Genomic DNA, 22,807 nt, shown 5'->3' on the forward strand with positions numbered 1-22,807 from the left:
TGGGCGTAATTAATGTATAACTATAACTGTAACTGTAATTGTAATTGTAATTGCAATTGATGTGTAATCGTAGACCAAACCAATAACATGTAAAAGCCATTAACCAAGTAACAGCTACGGATTTGTTAAGTTTACCATTTGCCAATTAAATCAGATATGTTTAGTAATTGAAAGATAATTGCAGTTAAAAAAGACAAATTTGAAAATTCTTTATTTGTGTTTTGGATTTTAAGTGTTTTAGACCTAAGCTTAGAGAATAAATTAAATAGGTAGATTTCCTGTATGTAGCGAAAATCCCAAAAATACTTTCACGGCGCACACACAGCCAATCGAAGTAAGCGAAAATCTCGATTATTTATTGGCGTAGGGATGGAGGACCGGTTGAAAAGGATCTCGTTAATGAGGCAATCGCACCATCGCGCACATTGTCCGCACAGGGATTGACGCCCCAAAAGGCGCCGTGACAGCCAAATTCCTCAAAGCAATTATAGTGGATATCACTGTTGCCCTGCGAACAACAGTTGACAATGGCCCAGACACAGCTTGACACCCTCGGTGTGGTTCTTCTCGACGCTGCTGGTGCGGATGTCGTCGGCCTATTTGTGGCTGTCAAATATTAAGCAGCAATAGAGAGAGAGAGCGTTAGAGAGAGAGAGAGAGAGAAAGAGAGACACAGAGAGAAAGCGTTTTGGTTAGCAGTTACTCAATGAGATAAAGCAGGGGTTTTTGTTATGCCACAAAATGAATGAATTTCGAATGCAAGTGAATGATCAAGTATGAGAGGAGTTGAAGGGAGCTAAATTTACCTGGACGTCTTTGTGGGCTGGGCTCCCATCTAGGCGGTTGCTCCACTAAAAAGTACATAAAATAATGGAGTTTAATTTAAGTATTGAGTTTAAGAAAATGTCGTCTAACCTGGTGACTCTGGTGGGGACTGGAATCCACCAAAAGGAGGGCGAGTTGTTGGCGTTTGCCGATTGCTTGAGCTTGGCCTGGGAGTGTCTGCTGCTGGCCTGGGTTGATTGAATACCGAGAAGTCGGCATTGGCAGGATTCGAGTCATGGAACAAAGAGTTTTCATCGGGTTCACCTAGACGTGTGCCAATATCGGTGGGCATGTTGGGTTTCGTGGGCTTCGTTTGCCATGGCGGTTGCTTGCCACGATATTTAGGTTTCTTGCCCTCTACCTGACTACTGCAAATGGCAGAGATAAACAATGAAATTCAAGGCATTTTCATAAACAACTTTCTATACTAACTGTTGGTATTGATTTGGTGTCGCAACTGGCAGATAATATGGTGCGGGAGAGGGGGGATATTGATAGGGCTGGACATAGTAGTGGTTTCTGTTGTAGTAGTACGCTTGACGACGCTGACGACTGTGATACTTCTTGGGATACTTCTGCAAAGTCTCCTGCTTGGAAGGCTCCAACAGCGAGGCTGCCTCAAAGTTATCGGCACCAGAGTCATCGGCATCGTCCACAAAGATTGGTGTCTCCGGCAGCACATCGAAGCGTATCTTCTCTGCGGTGCTGTAATGATGACGCATGCGCTTCAGTTGCTTGTATTTCCTTGTAGGTTTTGCCTTGGTTTCACTCTGGGTGGGATCTGCGCAAGGAATGCACAAGTTCATCAAGCATGTTTCAGTTTCACAACTAGTATTAAACTTACCATAATCCTCGTTGACAAAGTCCTCTTTGTACATAACAATAGGATGATCCTCAGTCATCACGCCATTAACGAGCTTCACTCGATGCAACTGCTCAGGGAAATACTTGTTGTATAATCGATGGTGTTAACATAACATGTTGCCCTGCACTTACCTCCACGTTATCCACATCCGGCGGAAGCGATGCAATATCAGACTCATTTTCCGTCTCACCCGCAGCTCGACACTCGGTTTGGGACACAAACAGCAGCAGCAGCGTCAATAGCAGTGCCGGAAGTGCAAGGCCACCGATTGTTCGTCTCGTTTCGTTCATATCCTTGAATTGAATTTGTTGTTCTCTCTGCAAACAACGATTCATCATTAGTCAACTTGAAGCTCAATCTCAATTACTTAAATCCAAAAAACCCAACAACAATACAGACTAAGATTCAGACCCATATCCAGAACCCCAAAACAAAAAACAAAAAAAAAAAAAAAAAAACGAAACCAATTCAACCCAACAACAAGCAATCCGACGTCAAACTTTTCGAGCTGTAAATTTTGTTGCGGTTCTGTTTTGGCTTTTGGCCAGGCTCGAAAGTTTGCGTTTGACTTGAAGGAGTCGAGGTTTATTTTAAATTAGACATCAAGTTTAGTGCAATTTTTCTTTGGGGGGCCACGCTGCATGTTTTTGTGTGCTGCGGCGAACTTTAGAATTACTTTCACTCTGACATCTGTTTTGTTTTGGGTTTTGCTACGGTTCTGGTAACTAGCCTTGGCTTTGAATGTGGCCAAAGCTAGTTGACACTTTAAATTGCGGCTTTAAACTTTACTGCAATTCACACACACAAAATCTACATTACTTATATTAAGCTCACTTTGATATTGTCAAAGTCACCAAATGTGCTTTCGATCTTTCCGCTTCGGAATGCAATTGTAAACTGAACAATTGCTTGCAAGTACATCTGAATTTAAAGAACACTCAATGTGCTCAACACTCACACTTAAATATATTCCCAGACTCAAGCCAATGTGTCGTATGAGTATGCCTAATGCTTGAACTCGTACGTCAGAGAAAATGTGTTCTGATAAGGCAACGCTAAACAAATTAGTTGATGAGGACTCTTGGAGAACCTTTTTATATTTCTTAAATATATTTTTAAATTTAACTTATGATTGACGATCTGATTCTACAGAATTCCAATTCTTATCGCACAAAGATTAAATTTGCTCTGACTAAGAAGTCACAGAGGGTTGACTCATACAGACCTTCTGGTTATCGACTAGGCAAATATTTATTAGAGCACATTTTGCTTATTGACAACATGAGGTAACAATTGAATACATATCAGGAAATATGTGCGAATCTGTTTGATCTGTTGCCAGCAAAATACACATTAAAATGTTATTCACAAAAAAATCATTCGCAATTATTTCCAGAAATTTCCTTGGAAAACCAATAAAAATGTATTTTGTGTTCTCTAGAAAAAATGTTGCAATTTTTATGCTGTTTTTGTTTTAGCGTTTGTCTAGGCTAAACCCCGGCAAAAAAGCATAAAAAAGGGCGAATGGAAGACGACGACAACCAATTAGTGTTAATAAAGCATTCAATTTCAAGCCGTAATTCAATTTGCGGTAATCCGAGCATCCGAACAATGCGACCAAAGGATGCGCTACATTAATTGACCGCAAAACGGACTAAATAACTAAGGGGAAGGGTTGTGAGATGAAAGAGATTCTATTTTCAATTTGTTGGCTTTCTTTAAGACTGCAAACTGAAGGGAAAACTTGGTAATTTTTAAACTATTTCTTGTTAATTTAAATGTGAGCAAGAATGCTTAAATGAAATGCTAAACACTTTGTGGGCTGAACGATGGGAAAATACTCTATGTGGTTTCTTTTCTTAATTATCGATCAAAATTTCCAAGCACGTATTTATAACATTCTGACGAATAGCAAAAGAGTTGCTTTCCCTTTAAATTGTACTTTGAAAAATTCTATTTTTATATACCCTCTTTTCAATATTCATTACATCATGAAAATGTAATCTCTTCTGTATTTTTTAGGATTCAAAAATGTAATCCTCTATTTAATAATTATTAGAAAGAGAAAACAGTTAGATTTATATTAAAATACTGACTTTACATATCCTTTTTTCAATATTTATAAGAGAGAGTAAATTGTAGTTTAAAAAAGAGATTGGATATACCCTCTTTTCCATATTTATTAGCATATGAAAATGTAATCCTTAAACTATGTAATTAAACCATTAGAACTGTTGCCATAAAAATATGCACTTCCTGATCGAAACCAAATAAAATTGATTGCAAAATTGTTTTGCAAATTGTAGTGTGAGTTTTGTTAGCCACAATAACAGGCAATTTACTGTTGGGTGTGTGTGTGTGTGTGCGCGTGGATGGGCTTGGCAAACTCATAACAGTTTATATGGAAGCCCTGAAATGTGAAAGGCAGCTGCTCAACTGCTGCACTTTTGGCCAACGGAAGTTGTTAGTTTGTCATGGGAATTGAGTCAATTTGGCAAGTGAAGCTTTTGTATGGCCAAAAAGAAACTGACAAGCTGTAGCAACAGCTGCTGTCGTTCTCTCCAGGCTTTGCCACATAATTTGAGTAAATTAAAAATGTATATACAAATTAAAGCATTGGTGATTACAGCGTAAAAACAAATTATCGCATTACAAATACACTTTGCAATGCGAGCCAATTGGCATAAATATTTAAATTTCAATTTTTACATATGCTCAAATGAAAATTTTTCGCATTTATTCGTGCAATTAATCGAATCGTAATTGCTTTTATTTGGCATACCAAAAATTGATTATATTTTGATTTTTGTTCGGTGCGTTTTCCCGCAGCTTTTCCAATTGTGAATTAATTTATTTTTGATTATAAATTAATTGAATTCGTTGAGAGACAGTTAACATATGAAATAAATGCAAAAATAATATCTGCAAATACAAACACAATTTTTATATTCAAACTGGCAAAGGAGCAACGTTACACGAACGAACGAGTGGAAAAACTATTTATGGAAGAACCTTCGACACAATTGTGGTCAATACAGTTTTGCAACTTATAGTAAGTGATTATTTTACAGGCAGCGAGGGAGTCCACTCAATTGAGTGGCTAAATGGGTGAAAGGAGCTGCTCGACTGCCAAAAGGTGAAACGAAATTTAATAAGCGCACAACAACAAAGTTGCCAACAAAGTGGCAGACACATGCTCCCGTCATGTCCTGTTGCATGCAACACGGGCGACGATTAGAAAGTTTTTCCTTTCATTTTTCGTGTCAGCAAAAGTCCTGACGAGGCGAGCAGCAGTTTTCCGTTAATGCAACCATTTAGCTGGCAAACTGTTTTAGATTTCACTAAGAGCAGCTGAGACCGAGTCACAAATGGCACAAAATGGAAACGGAGGCTGTCGATGATGAGGCCGAGTGTCCAGTCAGGCGTATCCTCATGACGACGATGACGATAATCGCACACAGTCTGTGTACATAAACGAGCTCGGCCAGCATGGCCAGCAGAAGCATTGTCAACCGGGGTCCGGTCAGTACTTGTGCATCTGGCGGCCTTAAAGGTGACGTTGGCACATTGTTACGGCAGCTTGGTTTGGCTCGGTTCGCGGCTGTCAAACTACTATTTGTCCAGCTGAGCAAACAGGCAAACAGGAAATGTTGATCAGCAGGCACAAGTAGCGACGACAGAAACGACGTCAGCTGTTAATTGCAATATGGAAATTGCGTAGAAAAAGAAGCAAAGAACGGGCACGCTCTGCTCATCAATGTCGCCAAGAGGAATTCATTTGAAAAAGTGATTAAACGCAAACATACACAGTGGGGCCATGCAGCGCGGTAAGAAAGAAGCAAATTGCTACCAGAGCATTATATTTTTAAATTTGTTTGGCCATTAAGTCTGACGATGCCGTTGCCCAAAATGAAAAGCAAAGTTGCAAAATCTAATAACGTACAGAACAGAGAACAGAGATTCTGTTGGCCGGTTTAACGTTAAGCTACAAAATGAGCGTGACATGAATTTGAAAGGCGTTTTCCCATATTAAGTGGCTTATGCCATAATGTGAGGATATGCATGCATATACAATTTCTGCAATATACAATATTCTCTTGTATCCTTGTGTCCTTGTGTTGTTTGTTCCGTGTTCTATTCAAGCGTCAAAGTGTCATCCCATCAACTGCTCACGTAGCAGCAAAATCACCAGCAACTCAACACAACAGCAACAGGAACTGGCAATGTCAATGCAACTGAATGTAAATCCTGTCCGATATCTCGGCTGCTTGTTGCATCATTGTGCGGCGCATTTTCCCATCATCCGATGACCCATCGGGTAATTAGAAGTTTTTCAGATCGTCCCAATCAATGAGCATGTCAGGCTCACAGAACACTGTAATTAAGATGCCACATTGCTGTTGTTGTTGTTGTTGTTGTTGCATTTTGCATTTGGCTTTTGGCAGTTGGCACTCGGTAGTCCGCATTTTGTATTGCTCTATGACAACGCCTAATGAGATTTGTGCAATGGTGCGTATGCGTAATATGGCCAGCATATGTAGAGCAAGGCATGCTGTAAAGTTTCCCTAATCTTAATCCACAATAGCACTTTGTTAGTGTATTTCGGCATCGGTTTGTCTGCTTTTTCGTGTTTAAATTATGCACGTTGCCTTTTTTTGTGGTTGTTGTTGTTTCAATTGTTGCTTGTGCGATTTTGATCTGACTACGAGGTTGGACCTCAGGCCAAATACTGCCAACTTTTCTTATTATTGTTAAAAATGAATTTTATGTAGCGCACACTCGCACACACACACACACACACACACACACACAGACACCCTCATACAGAAGCACACTCATAAAAGTTTACTTTGTGCTTGGAAAGTGGGGCAAAAGTAAAACAATACCAAAAACAAATATACATTTGTGTTATGTGCAGGGGGAGCATTGGACTTCTCTCTCTCCCTCCCGCTCTTTCTGTCTGTGGTGGAATGTGCATAATAATAACAATAGTGGCAACAATGCCGTGGCCGACTATGAGTTTCAATCCAAAGACGGATGATATACACAACTCGGAGCGTTAGCATCGTGATGCTTTGTAGTAATCAACAGATTACCTTGGATATATTTTCTTCGGTTAAAAATAGTGTGAAGATTAAAAATCGACTTCTATCAAAACGTTGAAAAATTATATTTCTACTACAGTGGCCAACACATACAAAATATTACTTATAAGTAGAGATCAACAGTTATAAAATACTACTTATAAATGCAACAAACTAGTTGTCAATTGCAGAATAAATTACTTGAGCTTTAATAGCATCAATTAAAATGTTTAAGTCGCTACGATGTAAATTTAAATTAGTTTTCAAATTTGGGAATAATCAACACCAATCAACAGATTGCCTTGGATATACTTTCTTTAGTATAAAATTATTTTCAGATTTAAAAAATACTTACTGATTGAGTACTGTTGACTAATCCTATTACCGCAACAGTGGTCAACAGATATAAATTATTATTAATAAACAGTGATTAGCACATATAAAATACTACTAATAAATTGAGATCAAAAGTTATAAAATACTAGTTATAAATGCTACAAACAAGTTTTGCAATTGCAAAATAAATTACTTCAGCTTCAGAAGCTTTCATTAAAATGTGTAAATTGCGTAATTGCATTACATTTTTTGCTGGGGTGCCTAACAAATGAAACAAACTAATTATACAATAAATTAACAAATTATATTTAAAAATTTTGCTATTCTATAGAACTACTTTTTGAACATTATAAATGAATATTGCATTGCGGCATTTTTTTTGGCCTAACAAATGAAAGCTTCTATTTATTTATGACAAATTATAATTTTATTGGTTGCAACTTATGGACTTATGCACACAATTTATTGATTCAATTTTTAATATTTGGCATATAAATACTTTTTATTGGATTGCCTAACAAACTAATGAAACTAATTATGTCATTAACAAATAGCAAATTATATTTTATAATTTTCAATTTTTGGTATTATGTTCACAATTTATTAAACAACTTTTTTACAATATAGTTTGTTGGGCTTGTTATCAAATTAAGGCAACTAATTATGACATAAGCAAGTGGCAAATTACATTGGAATAATTCAACCTTTAAAATCACATTTTCAAATTAGCTGGAAGCCATAGTTTTTGTCATCAAATGAATTCAAATTTGTTGGGCACTTGAGTAATCCCAGAAGAGGAAGCAATCTAATTAGCTAAAAACTATTTCATGTTTGACTTATTCCTTTTTGCAATGAATTCAACAGTGTCAAATATGAGAAAAGAGTAAAAAGAGGTAAAGCAAGAAGTGGCAGAGTGGTAAGAGTGGTAACTGCAACTGGGTCTGTGGCAACTGCTACAAGTGGCTGTTAAAGTGGTGCAGTCGACAAGGAGGAGCTTTGTGACAAGACAGAGTTACCACAAATGCCACTTTGGCCAGGACGGCATCTTCTAATTGCAAAAGTTGTGCCCTACTAGGGCTTGCAAATTATATGCACTCAGCGGGACAGAAACTAGAGAGAAAGTAGCTAGAAAAAGAGAGAGAGAGAGACACGAAGAGGTGCAAAAGATGCAAATGCTCAAAGACCACAATGGGAAAAAGGGAAAGAGAAAGGCAGACTGAGCTCTTCTCAGCTGCGGGCAGTTTGAAGTGGTTCCACGAGGCAAACACGAAATATTTTATTAGTTTGCATTTGCTTATGGAAAGAAGAGAAAAGCAGAGAGCAGAGAGTAGAGAATTGAGACTGAGATGTCTTTAAGCACGCCCAATTGGCCTAATAGTCGTCATCGTCATCGTCATCGCTGTTGTAAGTCGTAAGTAGTTGTTGTTCACGTCGACATGAACTTGGCCAAACAAATGACTGTTTTATTTACTCAGATTTGGCTTTGGCAAGAGCTGATTTTGGTCCAAGTGGAAGCCAGCTTAATGGCCATCAAATGGTCATTTTCATACAGTCGCATTTTGCATTGTGAGCAGCAGGAGGACGAGCCAAATTAATGCCGAAGATGTTTCCTGTGGAGTGAGACCTTAGGAAATCAGAGAGTGAAGAGCAGCAGCAGCCGAAGCAGCAGCGGACCACAGAGCAACCGAGCAACCGCCAAACGAGCGACGCACAATTGACAGCTAAATTGTCTGTCAATTTGTCTCGCTGCCTGAATGCGTTGACTCCACTTTCCTCTGTCCCTTCTCTCCGCTTCTGTTGCGTGTGTGTGCCTTGGTGCTTGTTTAGTTTGCACAAGTTGACAGCTGGTTGTCGAGAGTCCTTGTTGTTGGTGGCTTTGTTGCCTTGCGGTTGTCACTGTGCTGCGTCAATATTAGCGCAACATGAGCGAAAAATTGTTGTTAGAATTGTAATTATTGTCTGTATATCGATATTGTTGTTGCTGCCGCTCTTGCCACACACTCACACACACACACACACACACACAGCATGCATCTGTCAAACTGCGGATCCAATTGGGCGTCTGTCGGCTTTATTGTTGTTGTGGTTGCTGTTGCTGTTCCTTATCTCATTTTTTTCTTTCTTTTTTGCTACAATGTATTTTGCCTTTGTGTGAAGGACAATCAGGCGTGTGTTGGGGAGTCAAATTTGGGCTCAACTAAGGTTAAACCAAAACTCACAAGGCTGAGATCTCACACTGGGGACTCTAATTTAGCTGGTGGCAGGCGCCAGGAATAGCTTCGACGAGTCCTTTTCGTGTCCTTTCGCCTCGTTTCGTTTTCGACTCGTCTCGTTTGGTTTGGATGCTGCCGCACTCATCTATTTGTGCTGCCTGCTGGGGCACACACACACACGCACTAATATACACACCACAACACACACGCACACGCACATGTGCTTGTGTGTTTATGTTTGCTCAAATGCGGCGGCAGTTGCCTGAATAATGCAAAGTAGTAGTAGCATCAAATGACAGCAGCAAAAGTGACTTAAAGTTTTAATGAAAATGCCGGGCTCAGACAAATATACACACACTGACACACAGCACACACATACACACACACAAGGAGTTCTCCCTCGAGTGCCACACACACTGAAGAACACTTACATCAAATATTAAGTGACGATATAGCATTGGCCCGGAGTGCACATTAAATTTACTCAAAAAAAGACGAAACGCAGCCACTTGTATTGAATTTCATGCGACGTTTGCATTGAAAATTGACTTGTGAAAACCTGCACATAATAATCTAATTTATTGTCCTAATTCAATTGAAGTGTCGAACATGTTGCGCATACGCCCCATTGCACCCAAATTGGTAGTAAAACTTTAGCTGTAATTAAGGCAAAAAATTGTAGAACATCATTCTTCAGACAGAGTAAAAGAACACGATGTCGTTCGGCTTGTGGTCGACTTTGCCAGCTGAGCTGCATTAGACAACATTGTGTACAAATGAAATGCATTGTCCGGGCTGTCAATATGTCAAGATGCCACAAACTGTGTAAGCCTAACTAATGCTGAGGTCGTACTCTAATACGAGTATAACAAAGCCAGTTCTATCTAGAGGCCAACAGGTGGATGACAAGTCATCGAACTAATTTACATTATAATTGAGTTCCATGTATATCATCATTTTGTGTATTTTCAATACATTAAACTGCTCTCAACAATATTTACTCAGCTTTGGCATAACAAAAGTGCCACAAATCGCAATCCCACGCTCTAATTGAAGCACTTGTTTGTCATTCGCGCCACTGTGAAAGCTGCACAGTGTCGTCTGACTAATCCGCTAGATTGTCACCTACAGGTTACAAATTTCACACATTTCACACACTCTCGCGCATTCATTCACATTTCCCCAGTTGCGTTGAAAAATAAACGATGCATTCATAAATCAGTTTTGTGGCCAACAAGCATTTATCATCATCATCATCGTCATCGTCAACACGAGTGCAGTTTGCATTTTGAGTTCAATTGTTTGCAGCACGAAGTCAATAAATCAAAAAGGTGGCTGATGATTGACACGCCTTTTTTTTAGAGGGAAAGAGGTGTGACTCGATTTGACTGTTTGAATGCCTGACTACGCGCAATGTCGCCAAATGCGGTCAATTAGTGAAACAAAAGGGGCTCCAACGTGAACTAATTAAAACACGCTGAGCAAACACTCCCCCGGCTTGTCACATAAAATAAACTAACAGCGAGTCTGACTCAGAGTGTGCGAGGTGTAGGTGGTGTAGGAGGTGTAGGAGGCGTAGAAGGAAGTAGCACAAAGAGAGGGAGCAACTAATAGGGAAAGTGGAATAAGCACGTGCGACTAGGATTTGTGAGGCGTCGTCACATTCGTACGCTCATTTAGTTTGCTGATTGATGAGAATTAGCAGAGAATGCCTGGCTGATAAGAGGGGAGAAGAGGCAGGGGTTGCCCCTGAAAAGGGGTTGTGGGTCACGCACACGCCCTTGGCATACACAAATACAAAAGCTAAACGAAATATTGCGCATACGCTCAGTGGGCTGATTAATACTTGTAATAAAAGGCAAGCAGGTGAAAGCGTTGACTTCAGCCAAACGAAATAAGAATGAAGGATTTACGTTAATAATATGCACAAAGCTGATGATGACAAAAGATGATGTGTGTGTTATTCATCAAGCAGACGCCGTCGACTTTCTTATGCCATATGCTGTTGATCAAACATTACCTCATGCCTTATGATCTCATACATAGTAGCATTGGCTACATTCAAATTGCTTAAGCTCCAAGTAATTTCCGTGCCATTGTGCAATGGCCGTGACCAAAATAAATACACTGCTTAGCTGTTGAGATCCCCAAATCGCATTGACTAGAATTTTTAGCGGATGTATCTGTTACACTCGTGTGAGTAGCAGACCACATTATATGGGTGGGGGAGAGTTGGTTGTACTATAATTGAACTCAATTTGCGCTCACAATACTTTAATTTTAATTGGACGATAGCCAGCTTAATTGCACACACACATACAAACACACATATACACTCAATTTGTGGCTGCCACATGTGCACTAATGCGCTGCAATTAAATAGTTTTCGCATTTCGCCATTTCCCTTATGCCACCCAAACAATCGATTAGAAGTGACACGCCGAAAGCATCGATTATGCTCGTAAAATGGCATTTTAATTAAATGCATGTGATTCGAGTGCAATCGAGTGTTCGTGACATCAGCTGTGGCATAAGCTAAGAAAGAAGTAGCTCAATCAAAAGGAACTCGTTCTCGATTGTTTACGATTGTTTTTGCCTTCCATTTATTTATGTGCAATTAAGCAAAATAAGCAAAACTTGTTAATGCTATCATAATTGCTAGGATTTATGGTCAGTCATGGTAATGTAAAGATTATTTCTATCATAGTATGACGTCAATGAAGTTTCCCACTCTTAGTAAAATGACGAGCCTCTGTTTCTTATTCTGTTATTTCCCATAATATGATCTCAGCACACAAATGATGCATACGCCTTGCGTAAAATTACAAATGCAAAAAGATTCAATCAAGTAAGGTAGCTAACAGACGCGCTGCTGTTAGTTTGTCAATTGATTGCTGTAACCACTGCTATTATTTTGAATTATTGCCAATACATGTCTGCGGTTTAAACACGTGTCGGCGGCGGCGTTCTTTGTGCACAATTCCGACAACGAGAGAGATTATTACGATTGTGTGTGTTTGTGAGCAGTGAGCAGCAGCTGCTGCATGTGACAATAAATTTCAGCATAAAAAATTCACGGACTGAAAATTCCATTTTGAGGTTTGGCTTAAAATAAACGAAACAAAACGAAACAGATATGTAGATATTTATTGGCATGTAGGTAGAGTATGTATTTCTCATGACTGAATGATGAATAAGCCGTAGAAACCCAAATCGTAAATATTTGCCTTCAAGACGCGTTTCGCGATGCGTCACTTAACAGTAACAAAAGAGAGAGAGAGATAGAGAGAGAGAGAGAGAGGGAGAAACAAAGAAAGAGAAGCAATGAGACTGTAGAGTACTCGTGCTTAAATAAAAGTGAAAACGTATAAACAATAAAAGCATACGTCAATGTGGAAACTGTAAACAAACAAAATAAAAAAACGAATGAAAAAACGAACGCAGCTCGGCAGATAATTTGGCATAATCTAAAGTCGTGTAGGCCAATAAAAAGCGTTATGTTAATAGCTTGCTTGAACTTGAAGAGGCCGCAGACACACTCTCACACACACACGCACACACACGCACACGCACACTTAGCTATCAAAATGTACATAAGAGCACTCGACAACAACAATATCAACAACGAAAAAACCGCATACACGTGCAGTGCCTTAATTATTCGTATAACAAAAACCAAACAAATGAAAACAAAACAAAAATTTGTACAACGAAAAGTTGGCGCCCGTTTTCGTTGTATCTTTAAGATATATTTGTATATTTATTCGACTCACAGACACGAGTACTTTTTGGATACACTGCAAACATTCAGCTTCAGCTTCAAAATCAGACTAAATGCGAAGACTCAACACTGCTGAAGACACTGGAGACAAGTTGCGTTTGAGGTTTGCGATGTGATGTCGATGTGTTTGTGAGAATGCTTGATACTTTTTTTTGTATTGTATTTGTAGGTTGCGACTGAAAACAATGCTCACTTCTTTTCCATACCCTGCGAGCAAATAGCGAAACGTGGGGTATATTGAATGTGAATTATTGAAAGAGATTCGAAAGTCTCAAAGAAAACAGAAACTCTATAATCAAGAATTATAGAATATTTCGGCTGGTAATATTAATTATATAATTTAAGTCTTAAACTTAAGTTGCCAATTCATACATTAACAGACTTATTGAAAGTACATTACCAAGAAACTCTTGAAGAGCTGTGAGAAATAAAATTACATTCTTCATTCATAGTTCATACAGATTTAATATAACTCTTCAAGTTGGTTCTTAACTCAGCATGAAATGATGAAAACAGACTTGTTGTGCCGAGTGAACTGCTGCTAGCGATTCATAATGTATTTATGATTGTGTATAACTCTTACACAACTTTAGATGTCAACTTAAATACGTTCATACTTAAGCAGAGTATAAAACTTATACTTAAAAATCACACTTCGGCAGGGTTATTATACGAAATTTATCAAAAGAGACTCGAAGAACTGCGAGAAATAAATAACATTCAAGAGTTATTGTATATTACAGATTGTATAAACATAACTCTTAGATCATTTCACACTTCAGCAAAGCTATTGGCATTAAATTATCAACATACACTCGCCGTGCTGCTAAAAGTAAGATAACAATGGAGACAGCAATTCTTGAATTCTGTGAACGTAATTTAAGACCTTAACTTAAAGTAGTTAATTTATACTTGAACAGCGTTATTAAAAGTAATTTATCAAAAGAGACTCGAAGAACAGCGAGAAATAAATCACATTCAAGATTCATTGTATATTACCGATTTCATATACATAACTCTTTGATCATTTCTTTTCTTACTTCAACTTAAAAATCAAGTTCACACTTCAGAAAAGTTATTGAGATTAAATTATCAAAAGAGACTCGCTGCTAAAAATAAGATAACAATAGAGGCAGCAGTTCTTGAATTCTGTGAACGTAATTTAAGACCTTAACTTTAAGTTGTTAATTTAAACTTGAGCAGCGTTAATTGCATTCTGCTTCAACAGGGTATCTGCTTGCTTCAGCATCATTTAACCAGTGCACAGTTACTCTTTAATTTTTGTTGTTGGTTTTTTTGTTTGCTGTTTTTTCGCCTCTGTGTGTGTTTTGCCAAATTAGCAACAACCGGTTTACACTGGTTGCCATCGAGGTATGTACTAAGCAAGGGCGCGGAAGTTGCTTATGCGGGGAGAGTGAAGGGCGGGGGGCAAAAGGGCCAGAGCTGAGCAGTGCAGAGCAGCAAAGCGAAAGGTAAACAAAAGCCGCTTCGCTCATTAGTCGACGTTGTCGACGGAGGCAAGCGAATCGCTGAATCGCTGTGAGAATGGAGCACGTTTTGTGTCAAATATTTACAGTACATACTTCATATCGACAAAAGCGACTTGAGCTTGGGATTGAGAAGAGTGGAATGGAGTGAAGCGGCTTTTGGGTGCAGTCAAGTTCGAGTACTCGGCACACTCTTAACAAATTATGCGAGCGGCAACAAGGCCGCAAGAGCGCAAAAAAAGATAGAGAGGGAGGAAAGAAAGAGAGAATGAGAGGGAGCAGACTATCAGTGTCAAAATGATAGCATAACAAAAACAATTCACGTACTTAATACACTTGCAAAAGGTGCAAACACAAACAAGTGTTGTGAACAGCTCACTCGACATCGCATATCGTACATCGTATATCGTTAATCGTATATCGTATATTGCATACTTGCACGTGTGTTCGATTTGCATTTCTGATGCACAGCACCCTTAGCTCCCATAACTGAGTGTAATTAAGTATGTATATACTTAGTATTTATAGATATCACAAGTATATGGCAGTAGTACAAGCAATAAGTATTTGGTCTCTCAAACTGGTCCAGATTCGCACATTGACTGTGCGACGAGAAACGAGTTTTACAAGCGACACCAGTTTCCTTGGGTTTTTAATAAAAAACTTTTTATCGATAATGTCATTACCAACTGTGTTTGTCGTCGCTTAAGTTTTTTTTCCATTGATTGTTTGCTGCCCCTGCAAAATGCGTCTTAATTCACAAATGCACAACTATACCGTTAGACATCGAGGGAACTATTCATTTCAAGAGTGAATCGACGAATATTTTTAATCAAAAACAGCTCTAACTCATCTGGGTAAATATTAGATAGCTTTCTGACGTCAAAACTTTTAGAATTTTGCTAATCACGCATATCTTTTGGCTTTACCCAGTTAATGATAAAAACCATGATAAGTCCAAAACCAAAACGAATTCAAATTGCGCAAAGATCGACTTCAAAAATTGTTCAAAGAAGCGTATTATTGTATTTACGCAAATAATGATCTGCATATACTCGAAATTTACGCGAAGAATTTACTTGGTTATTTATTTTTATTTATCTGTTCCTCTAAACAAAACATTTGCTTTAATCTTGACACACATTGGAAAATTTTATGTTTATTAAAATGCATTCTTCATTTAATTAGCGCACATTTTCAGACAGATTTAATGAGCAAAAATATTGAAAAATCCATTACAAAAAAACATGTTTTTTTTAATTCATTTTCTGTATACTTCTGTTAGCCGAATTTATTGAAAATTGAGACAGCAATAATTGCCAAAAAGTAATTTATTTAACAGCTTTGATGAATCGAAAGCCAAAATTAATTGAAATTCTTGTATTTTCTCAGAATTAAGATTTACATTCCTTAAACCATTTTTTGGCAGCATTATTTGTCAATGTGACGTCTGTCTGTGACACATTTTGTGAGTAAGCATTTAAAAAACATGTACAGCATGTCTAGCTTTTCTGTCGAAAAGTGAATTCATATGGTCAACATATGGAATATCGCAAAACAAATACGAGTAGATAAAAAAAGAGGGAAAATTGCATTAAATTATGCAAGTCAGCTGAAATCGTGCGCAACAATTACAAACATGGATCATTTGCAGTTTTTTTAAATGGAAATATTGTGGCATATTGCCAATATGAAGAAGAGTTCAGATAGCGACAGCTGTTGTCGTCGGCCAATGACCAGCAGAAGGTTAAAAAGTTCTAACTTGGTAATGTTGAGTATAAAAAGAGACTGCTTTTGGATAATTTATAATGATGCTATAGCATTTGCCGCTGTGTCAGCGATTTAAACATAGATATTATCTGGTTTCCAGATACAAATCGTGTATGGTAATCGCGATCATAAAACTCACCTTGTTTGGTAACTCCAATGAGAATTTATATAGACGAGAGTATTCTAGTGCGTTCTCTGCTCTTCGATCTCACTCTCTTTTATCGTTCTCTTTAGTTCGCTCTTCGCTGTTGGCAGTGTGTTAAATTTGAAAATATTGTTTAATTAAAAGTTTTTGTGGCAAATGAACTCAATAAAAACGCACGATCGAGTTGCGAATGCGAATGCTTAGCGAATTTTCTGTACACCCGAATGACACTTTACGAGCATTTCCTATATATATTATATATATAATGTATAAGTGTGTAGCTATATAGTAGCTTATATAAGTTCGTTTTTCCTGATGTTAAGTTCACTTTATGCTGCCGCTGTCCTTGTGCTTCGTTGTCATATTACTCTATACGTATTTCGTTCGTGTTTCGCTCACTTCTGTACGCCGGGCCGTCGTGTTGCTGGCTGTTTGATTTTTTACTAAAGACTGAAAAGATCTCCCATGTGTAGGAATATATAATTATATTTGCAAGCTTAAACACTTTTTGTACAATCGTCAGTGGGAGCGTGAGCGCTCAACTGATTCTCTCGCTCGTTCTCTCTCTCTGTCTCTATCTCTTTATCTTTCTTTTTCGTCTCTTCACAATTGTATTCCTATAAAAATTGATTCTTACTTGACGCGAGGATTCCCAGCATCCAAAGTTCACATTGCTCATTGATTAAATGGTTTTTCTGATCTCGAGACTATTCGAAATTGCATATCACGAGTACTTTGCAATTTTTTAATAGCAACATTCAGACGCCCGCTATATGTAGAAGTTCTTTGTCCCCACGATGACTCACTATAACATTCCCTTTATAGATTGCACTCTGTACTCATTATGTGCATCCGCACAGCTGCATTGGCCATTATTAAATGCAAACTCATCATCATAGATTATAAAAGAATTATTTGTTTGTCATAAGCTACAAAAATTCCTAGTTTTCAAACACAATTAGCGCGCTCTTCGATTCAGTCTTCAACGTTTGCGTATCTTCCTCGACTAATTTACAGCGTTTTTTATTTTACTCATTTTCGCAGACTTCCCACCAAGGTTACGAAATGGGTAGGTCACGTTTTACGTGAACTTGAATAGATTGCCATTAAACGATGTCATGATGAATGCTAATTACCACTTACACATTTAATAACACACAGATGCTCTAAAGTTTTCCCATTTATTAATACAAAGTATTTGTGGCATGCGAAAAAATAACTGAGCCTCAGGCCACAATCCGACAGCCATTTATAGTACCTCTTTTTTTTAAATTTATTTAATGAAATATTTTTTAAAATTCTTTGACATTCAATCTGCTGGCACTTGAGTTAAAAATGTTTATCTTGAAAACAAATAATGTACATTGTTTCATCAATGAAATCTTCAAGTGTGAAGGAATTACTCATAGCTTAAAATACATTAACTCATGTATGTCAAGTGGTGCTATTTCAGTAGCTCTCTACATTGTATTCTCAATAAACTTGTTTGTCTTCTTTGTTATTTAAAATATACATTTTTAAATTGCCCAGCACTTTAATTTAAAAAGCTACAAAAAGAAGAAATGAAATAAATGAAATGCAAAAAAGAGTAGCATAAAGAATAGAATACCAAATGGTAAGCTTTTCAACAAAGAAAATGATAAAAAAAAAATAAAGTAGTTCATTCGCATTATAAATAAATTGACAACTTGTTTTTGCCTTCTGGGCATTTATGCTTGGTTGCCGCTTAAAACAAAATCAAATATAATATCTTTAATAAATGTTTATATTCTAGGTTTAAATAAATGTGAGCAACATTTAAAGTATTTTTAAAGCAAAAACAATAAACACAAGTAATCAGCATGCATTTAAAATGTAAATGGGTTATATAAATAGTATTTTTAACCATTAAACTCTTATCAAAGGCCTTTAGAATGATTACACACCAGAAATTAGCCATCAGCTAATGAAAACATCTGTTGGGCCTATTTAGTTTTGTTGCTGCCTGTGGCGCAACGCTTAGAGGTGTGACACCGCATGTTTTATATCGCGGGTTCGAATCCGCGTAGGTTCAGGTCGCGAGAAAAAAACAACAATTGATAAAATGCATTTATTTTTAAACGGATTTAAATGCGACTCATTCTAGGCATAATAGTTCGACTCCTCCCATAGACGAACAATTTCCGCATGAATCGCAGATTAAAGTGGGTTAATGCGCGTGTCTACTGACATTTGCATAATGAATGACAGTGTTTCGTGTAATTTCCGTACATATTATTTTAATTGATGCAAACGATAATTGTAATATCTGCCAGTACTTAAGTGATTTATTTATTTATATACTTTATTTTTATTTTTAGCCACCACAAATTTTGTGGGCAAATTCACGCAGAGCGTGCGTCGAATCGTGCAGGATGTAAAAGACGAGGGAGCACCCAGTGGCATGACCCGTGATGAGGTAATCGAAACCAATGAACGTCTACGTTCGTTACGCCTGCGCCTCGAGGAGTCCTACGATACGGTGAAAAAGGCGCTGATCAATCTGATGAACAAGTACGGCGACTCGAAGAGCCATCGCAACATATTTCAACGCTATCCCATGCTCAAGCTAATGATAAAGGTGCGTCGCAAACAAATGCAACATAGAACAATACGTAACTAAAACTCAATTTACAGGAAGTCATACGACTGGAGACTCAGTACTGGACATTGGTGGACATACCGCGCCAGGAGAAACAGGAAACCGTGCCGTCGTATGTCATGCGAGCCTGTTCCATTATGGAGAAGACGCAAAAGTCGGGCGAGGGCGTGAAGACGTCGGCCAAGCTGGCAGACGAGGCTGCCGAGCGCAGGGAGCGCATGGAGCGCTTGGAACGTAAGTCATAAGCAAAAAGACAGCTGATGCGGTCAGCTGATAGCTAGGAGAATAATTAACCAGCATCCTTTCCCCACAACGCAGACATGACAACGGCACAAATCGAGCACGAGAACACACAGCTGATTAATGATTTGTATCGTTTGCTGAAAAAGTATCTGGGCTTGCGGCATTTGATACGCGTGCTAAAGGTGAGCAGAAAGTAGAAGGCAAAGGCGGGCCAAACAATGGGCTTCAGAGCTTGCTTGACCTCATGGGGAAACTTTTTGACATGTCTCTATGTTTTGTGTCCGTTGCGTTTCCTTTACTCTTTGCAGGAAGAGTACGGCAGCTCAAAGATGTATCCGATATTTCCACGATACACAATGCTCAAGGACATGATAAAGGGCATTATGCACGACCCCGACTACATGGAGGTGTGTCACGAAACGCTGGCCAACTCCAACTGAGCCGAGGCCTCCGGAAATGGCAGGCGTCGCATGAGTGTCATTTGAGAGGCCCACACATAAGCAGAAACGAAAAGCAAATAAACCAAACAACAACAGTAACAACAACAACAGCATCAGCAAACAAACAACTACAACAGGAGCTCATCCTGCCATGTGTTCTCGCACACAACACAAAAATGTGGGCAGGATGCGAGTTGAGTGTGCTGATTTCACATGCGACTTTCAGTTATTCCAGCTAAATGTTAAGCTGCTTTTTTTAAAAAGCATTCAATGATGTGTTCCGGGTGAGCGATACTAACCTTTTTGAATAGTTAGATACAAATCTTTAGATAATTTTCGCCAACTCACAAAGGCAACGCAACTAAGCAAACTCAACTCAACTCAACTAAACTCAGACTCAAACTCAAACTCAAATTAAACACCCATCTACTAAACTAAACACGCAAAGCCCCCACCACAGAACAGTGAAATACTGACAACAAACAACAAATGAAACTATAATCTATAACTATGTATAACTGCAGAACTATTTACTACATTAGCGAAAGATACAGATACAATTTGGTACTTAGCCATAAGAAACCGACAAACAAAAGAAACGCATTTATTTTAATGACCTTTTGAGATGAATATAGAGAATGAACAAAAAGCACAAAAACAAATATAAACTATAACTGAAAATTCAAGGAAAATGCTAAACTAAATAAAACTGAAATCTTTATGTAATTTTTTAATACAAAACAAACTCAATACACTTATGTTTTGTGTTCTAGACAGCGTTATTCCATTTCGAAAAAACACAAAATATTAAAAAAAAAAAAAACTATTATATATACTTAAATATATACATTACTTATATAGTTAGACAATATCAGGGAAATGTTCCCATAATTAAAATGAATGAAACACTAAATCAAATTCCTTGACACTTTTTGACGGAAACACCAAGTTTATTGCGGAAATAGTTATTTATATACTTACTTATATTCGAAAAGTGAATAAATGTGTAACTCAGGATCATATGTTATGGTTCCTTGACACTCCCGCAACTCTCAAACACTAGAACAAAAACTACTTTACAAAACCACAAAAGAAATACCAAATGCTTTAAATGTGTAATTTTATATAATTATAATTAGCAAGACAGCTTTAAGTCCTATGCAATTTGTTATGATAAATAAATCCTCCCCAAGTTCCCCCAACCCCAATTCCTAATCTCCCACTCGACCCACAAATGTTGCTGCTTTATTGTATGAGTAAATGTATATGTTATAGCTTTAGTGAGAACTAATAATCAAATAAGAGAAACATAATGCAAAACACTTTTATACGAGACCAATGACAAAAAAAAACCAAAAACCAAAACAAAACAAAACAAAAACAAAAAACTATACGAGCTTACAGCATTTTAGGGGACAAAGAAAAACCTATCAACTAATTTCCATTTAATTTCACGTTAGCGCCTCGAATACTATTGATAGATAACTATGTTTTCATAACTCAAGTGACATGTTAGCTCAATGAAATTAAGTAATTTGAATAAGAGAATTAAATGAACTCGAAATGCCATAAGACAACAATATATCAAGACACTCGCAACAACAAATAATGAATACTAACTATAATATTGACACCCACCCACCGAATTTGGGCCTGCTCTAACACTGACCAACAAAAAGCAGAGTAGAGCTTGTTACCAATTCACATACTGACAATGCCAAAGACCACACAGACACACACAAATGATGTTGAACTAACTCACTTCACTCACTGCATATGCATTTCATTTAAATGCCGAAATTAATCTTTTAATGGCATATTTCAATTTCAATCAGTGCAAAATTTAATTGTGTGTATAATCATAACTTCCATCTATGTATCAGTCTGTGTTTATGTGTGTGTTTGTTTGTTTGTTTAACAGTGCTTAATCAAATGCAATTGTTGGTTTGACACTTCATAAAACACACCTCCATATAAACACACAAACACAGTCACTTGAAGAATAAAAGCATGACTCAAACCAGAATAATAATTCTATATTGATCGACCCCAAGGCGAATGTGATGATGCAGCACACTGAAAACATAATTACTGAATTAATGTGGCATTATGTGACATACCTAAAAAACAACACGACTCATAAAAATAATTAAATAATTAAATTAATGAAAAAAAATGAATAAAAAAGTATATATTGTAGTTTATAAATATTATTTAGATCTATTTTGTTGTTGTGCAACGTATGTGTACTACTAGTTAAATGTTTGGTAATTAAATAAATGAATTTAAAACTGATAAAGCCGATGAAAGCAAGCAAAAACAACTACTAAGAACTATCGCAAACATATTGAACAGAATGTTAATCAAAAAATCAAAGGAAAACAAACAAAAACTATAACAATTTATTAGCAATATGTGTACGCCTCGCTAACCCTATGCGTGCCCTGGCATATGCATAGTAGTTAGTCTATACTTCAATGGATATATACACACAAAAATATATATACAAACATCTACTATATACATATACTATATATATATATATATACTATAAAGTAACATAATTAAGTATCAGATGGTACTTGTTGTACTTGCTCGTATACATATTTACAACAAAAGAAACATTCACACACATCAGAAGCTTACATCAAAACCATGACAAAACAAATATACATACAAGGGGTATACAACAAAAATACATACATTCTTACATTACATAGACCTACAATACGAAACATTTCGTACAATTTTACCTTTTCAATATCTAAGTGTCTACCAGAAATGGAAAGTGGATATACTATACAAAGAAGTTAAGTTAATGAAGTAAAACGATATTGTGCATGTAATTACACTCTATATACAGTACATTAATATACATCTGTGTATGTTGTGTATGTGTGTCGATACAGCAATATTATGAAAAACTTATTAAATATATTGGTATTCAAAAGAATACAAAGTGTTTGGCCTTTTTGAGTATTTATTTCCCATTAGATTT

At 37.3% G+C, this 22,807-nt stretch overlaps 2 protein-coding genes across 15 annotated transcripts in view; one reads left to right on the forward strand and one right to left on the reverse strand.

The window, feature by feature from the left end:
- LOC117573894 (uncharacterized) overlaps positions 1-17,745 on the reverse strand; it is a 28,462-nt gene extending 10,717 nt beyond the window's left edge. For 2 of the 14 annotated variants that reach the window (XM_052007133.1, XM_034257394.2), the window contains exons 1-6: positions 2,525-2,626; positions 1,822-2,007; positions 1,670-1,757; positions 1,258-1,606; positions 916-1,193; positions 807-851 (exon numbers count right to left, since the gene is read on the reverse strand). In XM_052007133.1, coding sequence (XP_051863093.1) covers positions 807-851; positions 916-1,193; positions 1,258-1,606; positions 1,670-1,757; positions 1,822-2,007; positions 2,525-2,611 — 1,033 coding nt within the window. In that variant the 5' untranslated portion in view covers positions 2,612-2,626. Of the gene's footprint in view, positions 1-184; positions 607-806; positions 852-915; positions 1,194-1,257; positions 1,607-1,669; positions 1,758-1,821; positions 2,008-2,509; positions 2,630-13,096; positions 13,114-16,500; positions 17,015-17,649 lie in introns of those variants that run through there. The other 12 variants (XM_052007137.1, XM_052007136.1, XM_052007138.1 and 9 more) reach the window with 12 other exon arrangements.
- LOC117573434 (uncharacterized) overlaps positions 1-19,551 on the forward strand; it is a 32,378-nt gene extending 12,827 nt beyond the window's left edge. The window contains 4 exon segments of the mRNA XM_052007153.1: positions 18,846-19,105; positions 19,162-19,335; positions 19,337-19,360; positions 19,445-19,551. Of these exon segments, the coding sequence (XP_051863113.1) occupies positions 18,846-19,105; positions 19,162-19,335; positions 19,337-19,360; positions 19,445-19,450 (464 nt within the window). The 3' untranslated portion in view covers positions 19,451-19,551.
- The last annotated feature ends 3,256 nt before the right edge of the window (positions 19,552-22,807 follow it).

The sequence above is a fragment of the Drosophila albomicans genome, chromosome 2R (assembly GCF_009650485.2).
Source record: "Drosophila albomicans strain 15112-1751.03 chromosome 2R, ASM965048v2, whole genome shotgun sequence".
Classification (NCBI taxonomy): domain Eukaryota; kingdom Metazoa; phylum Arthropoda; class Insecta; order Diptera; family Drosophilidae; genus Drosophila; species Drosophila albomicans.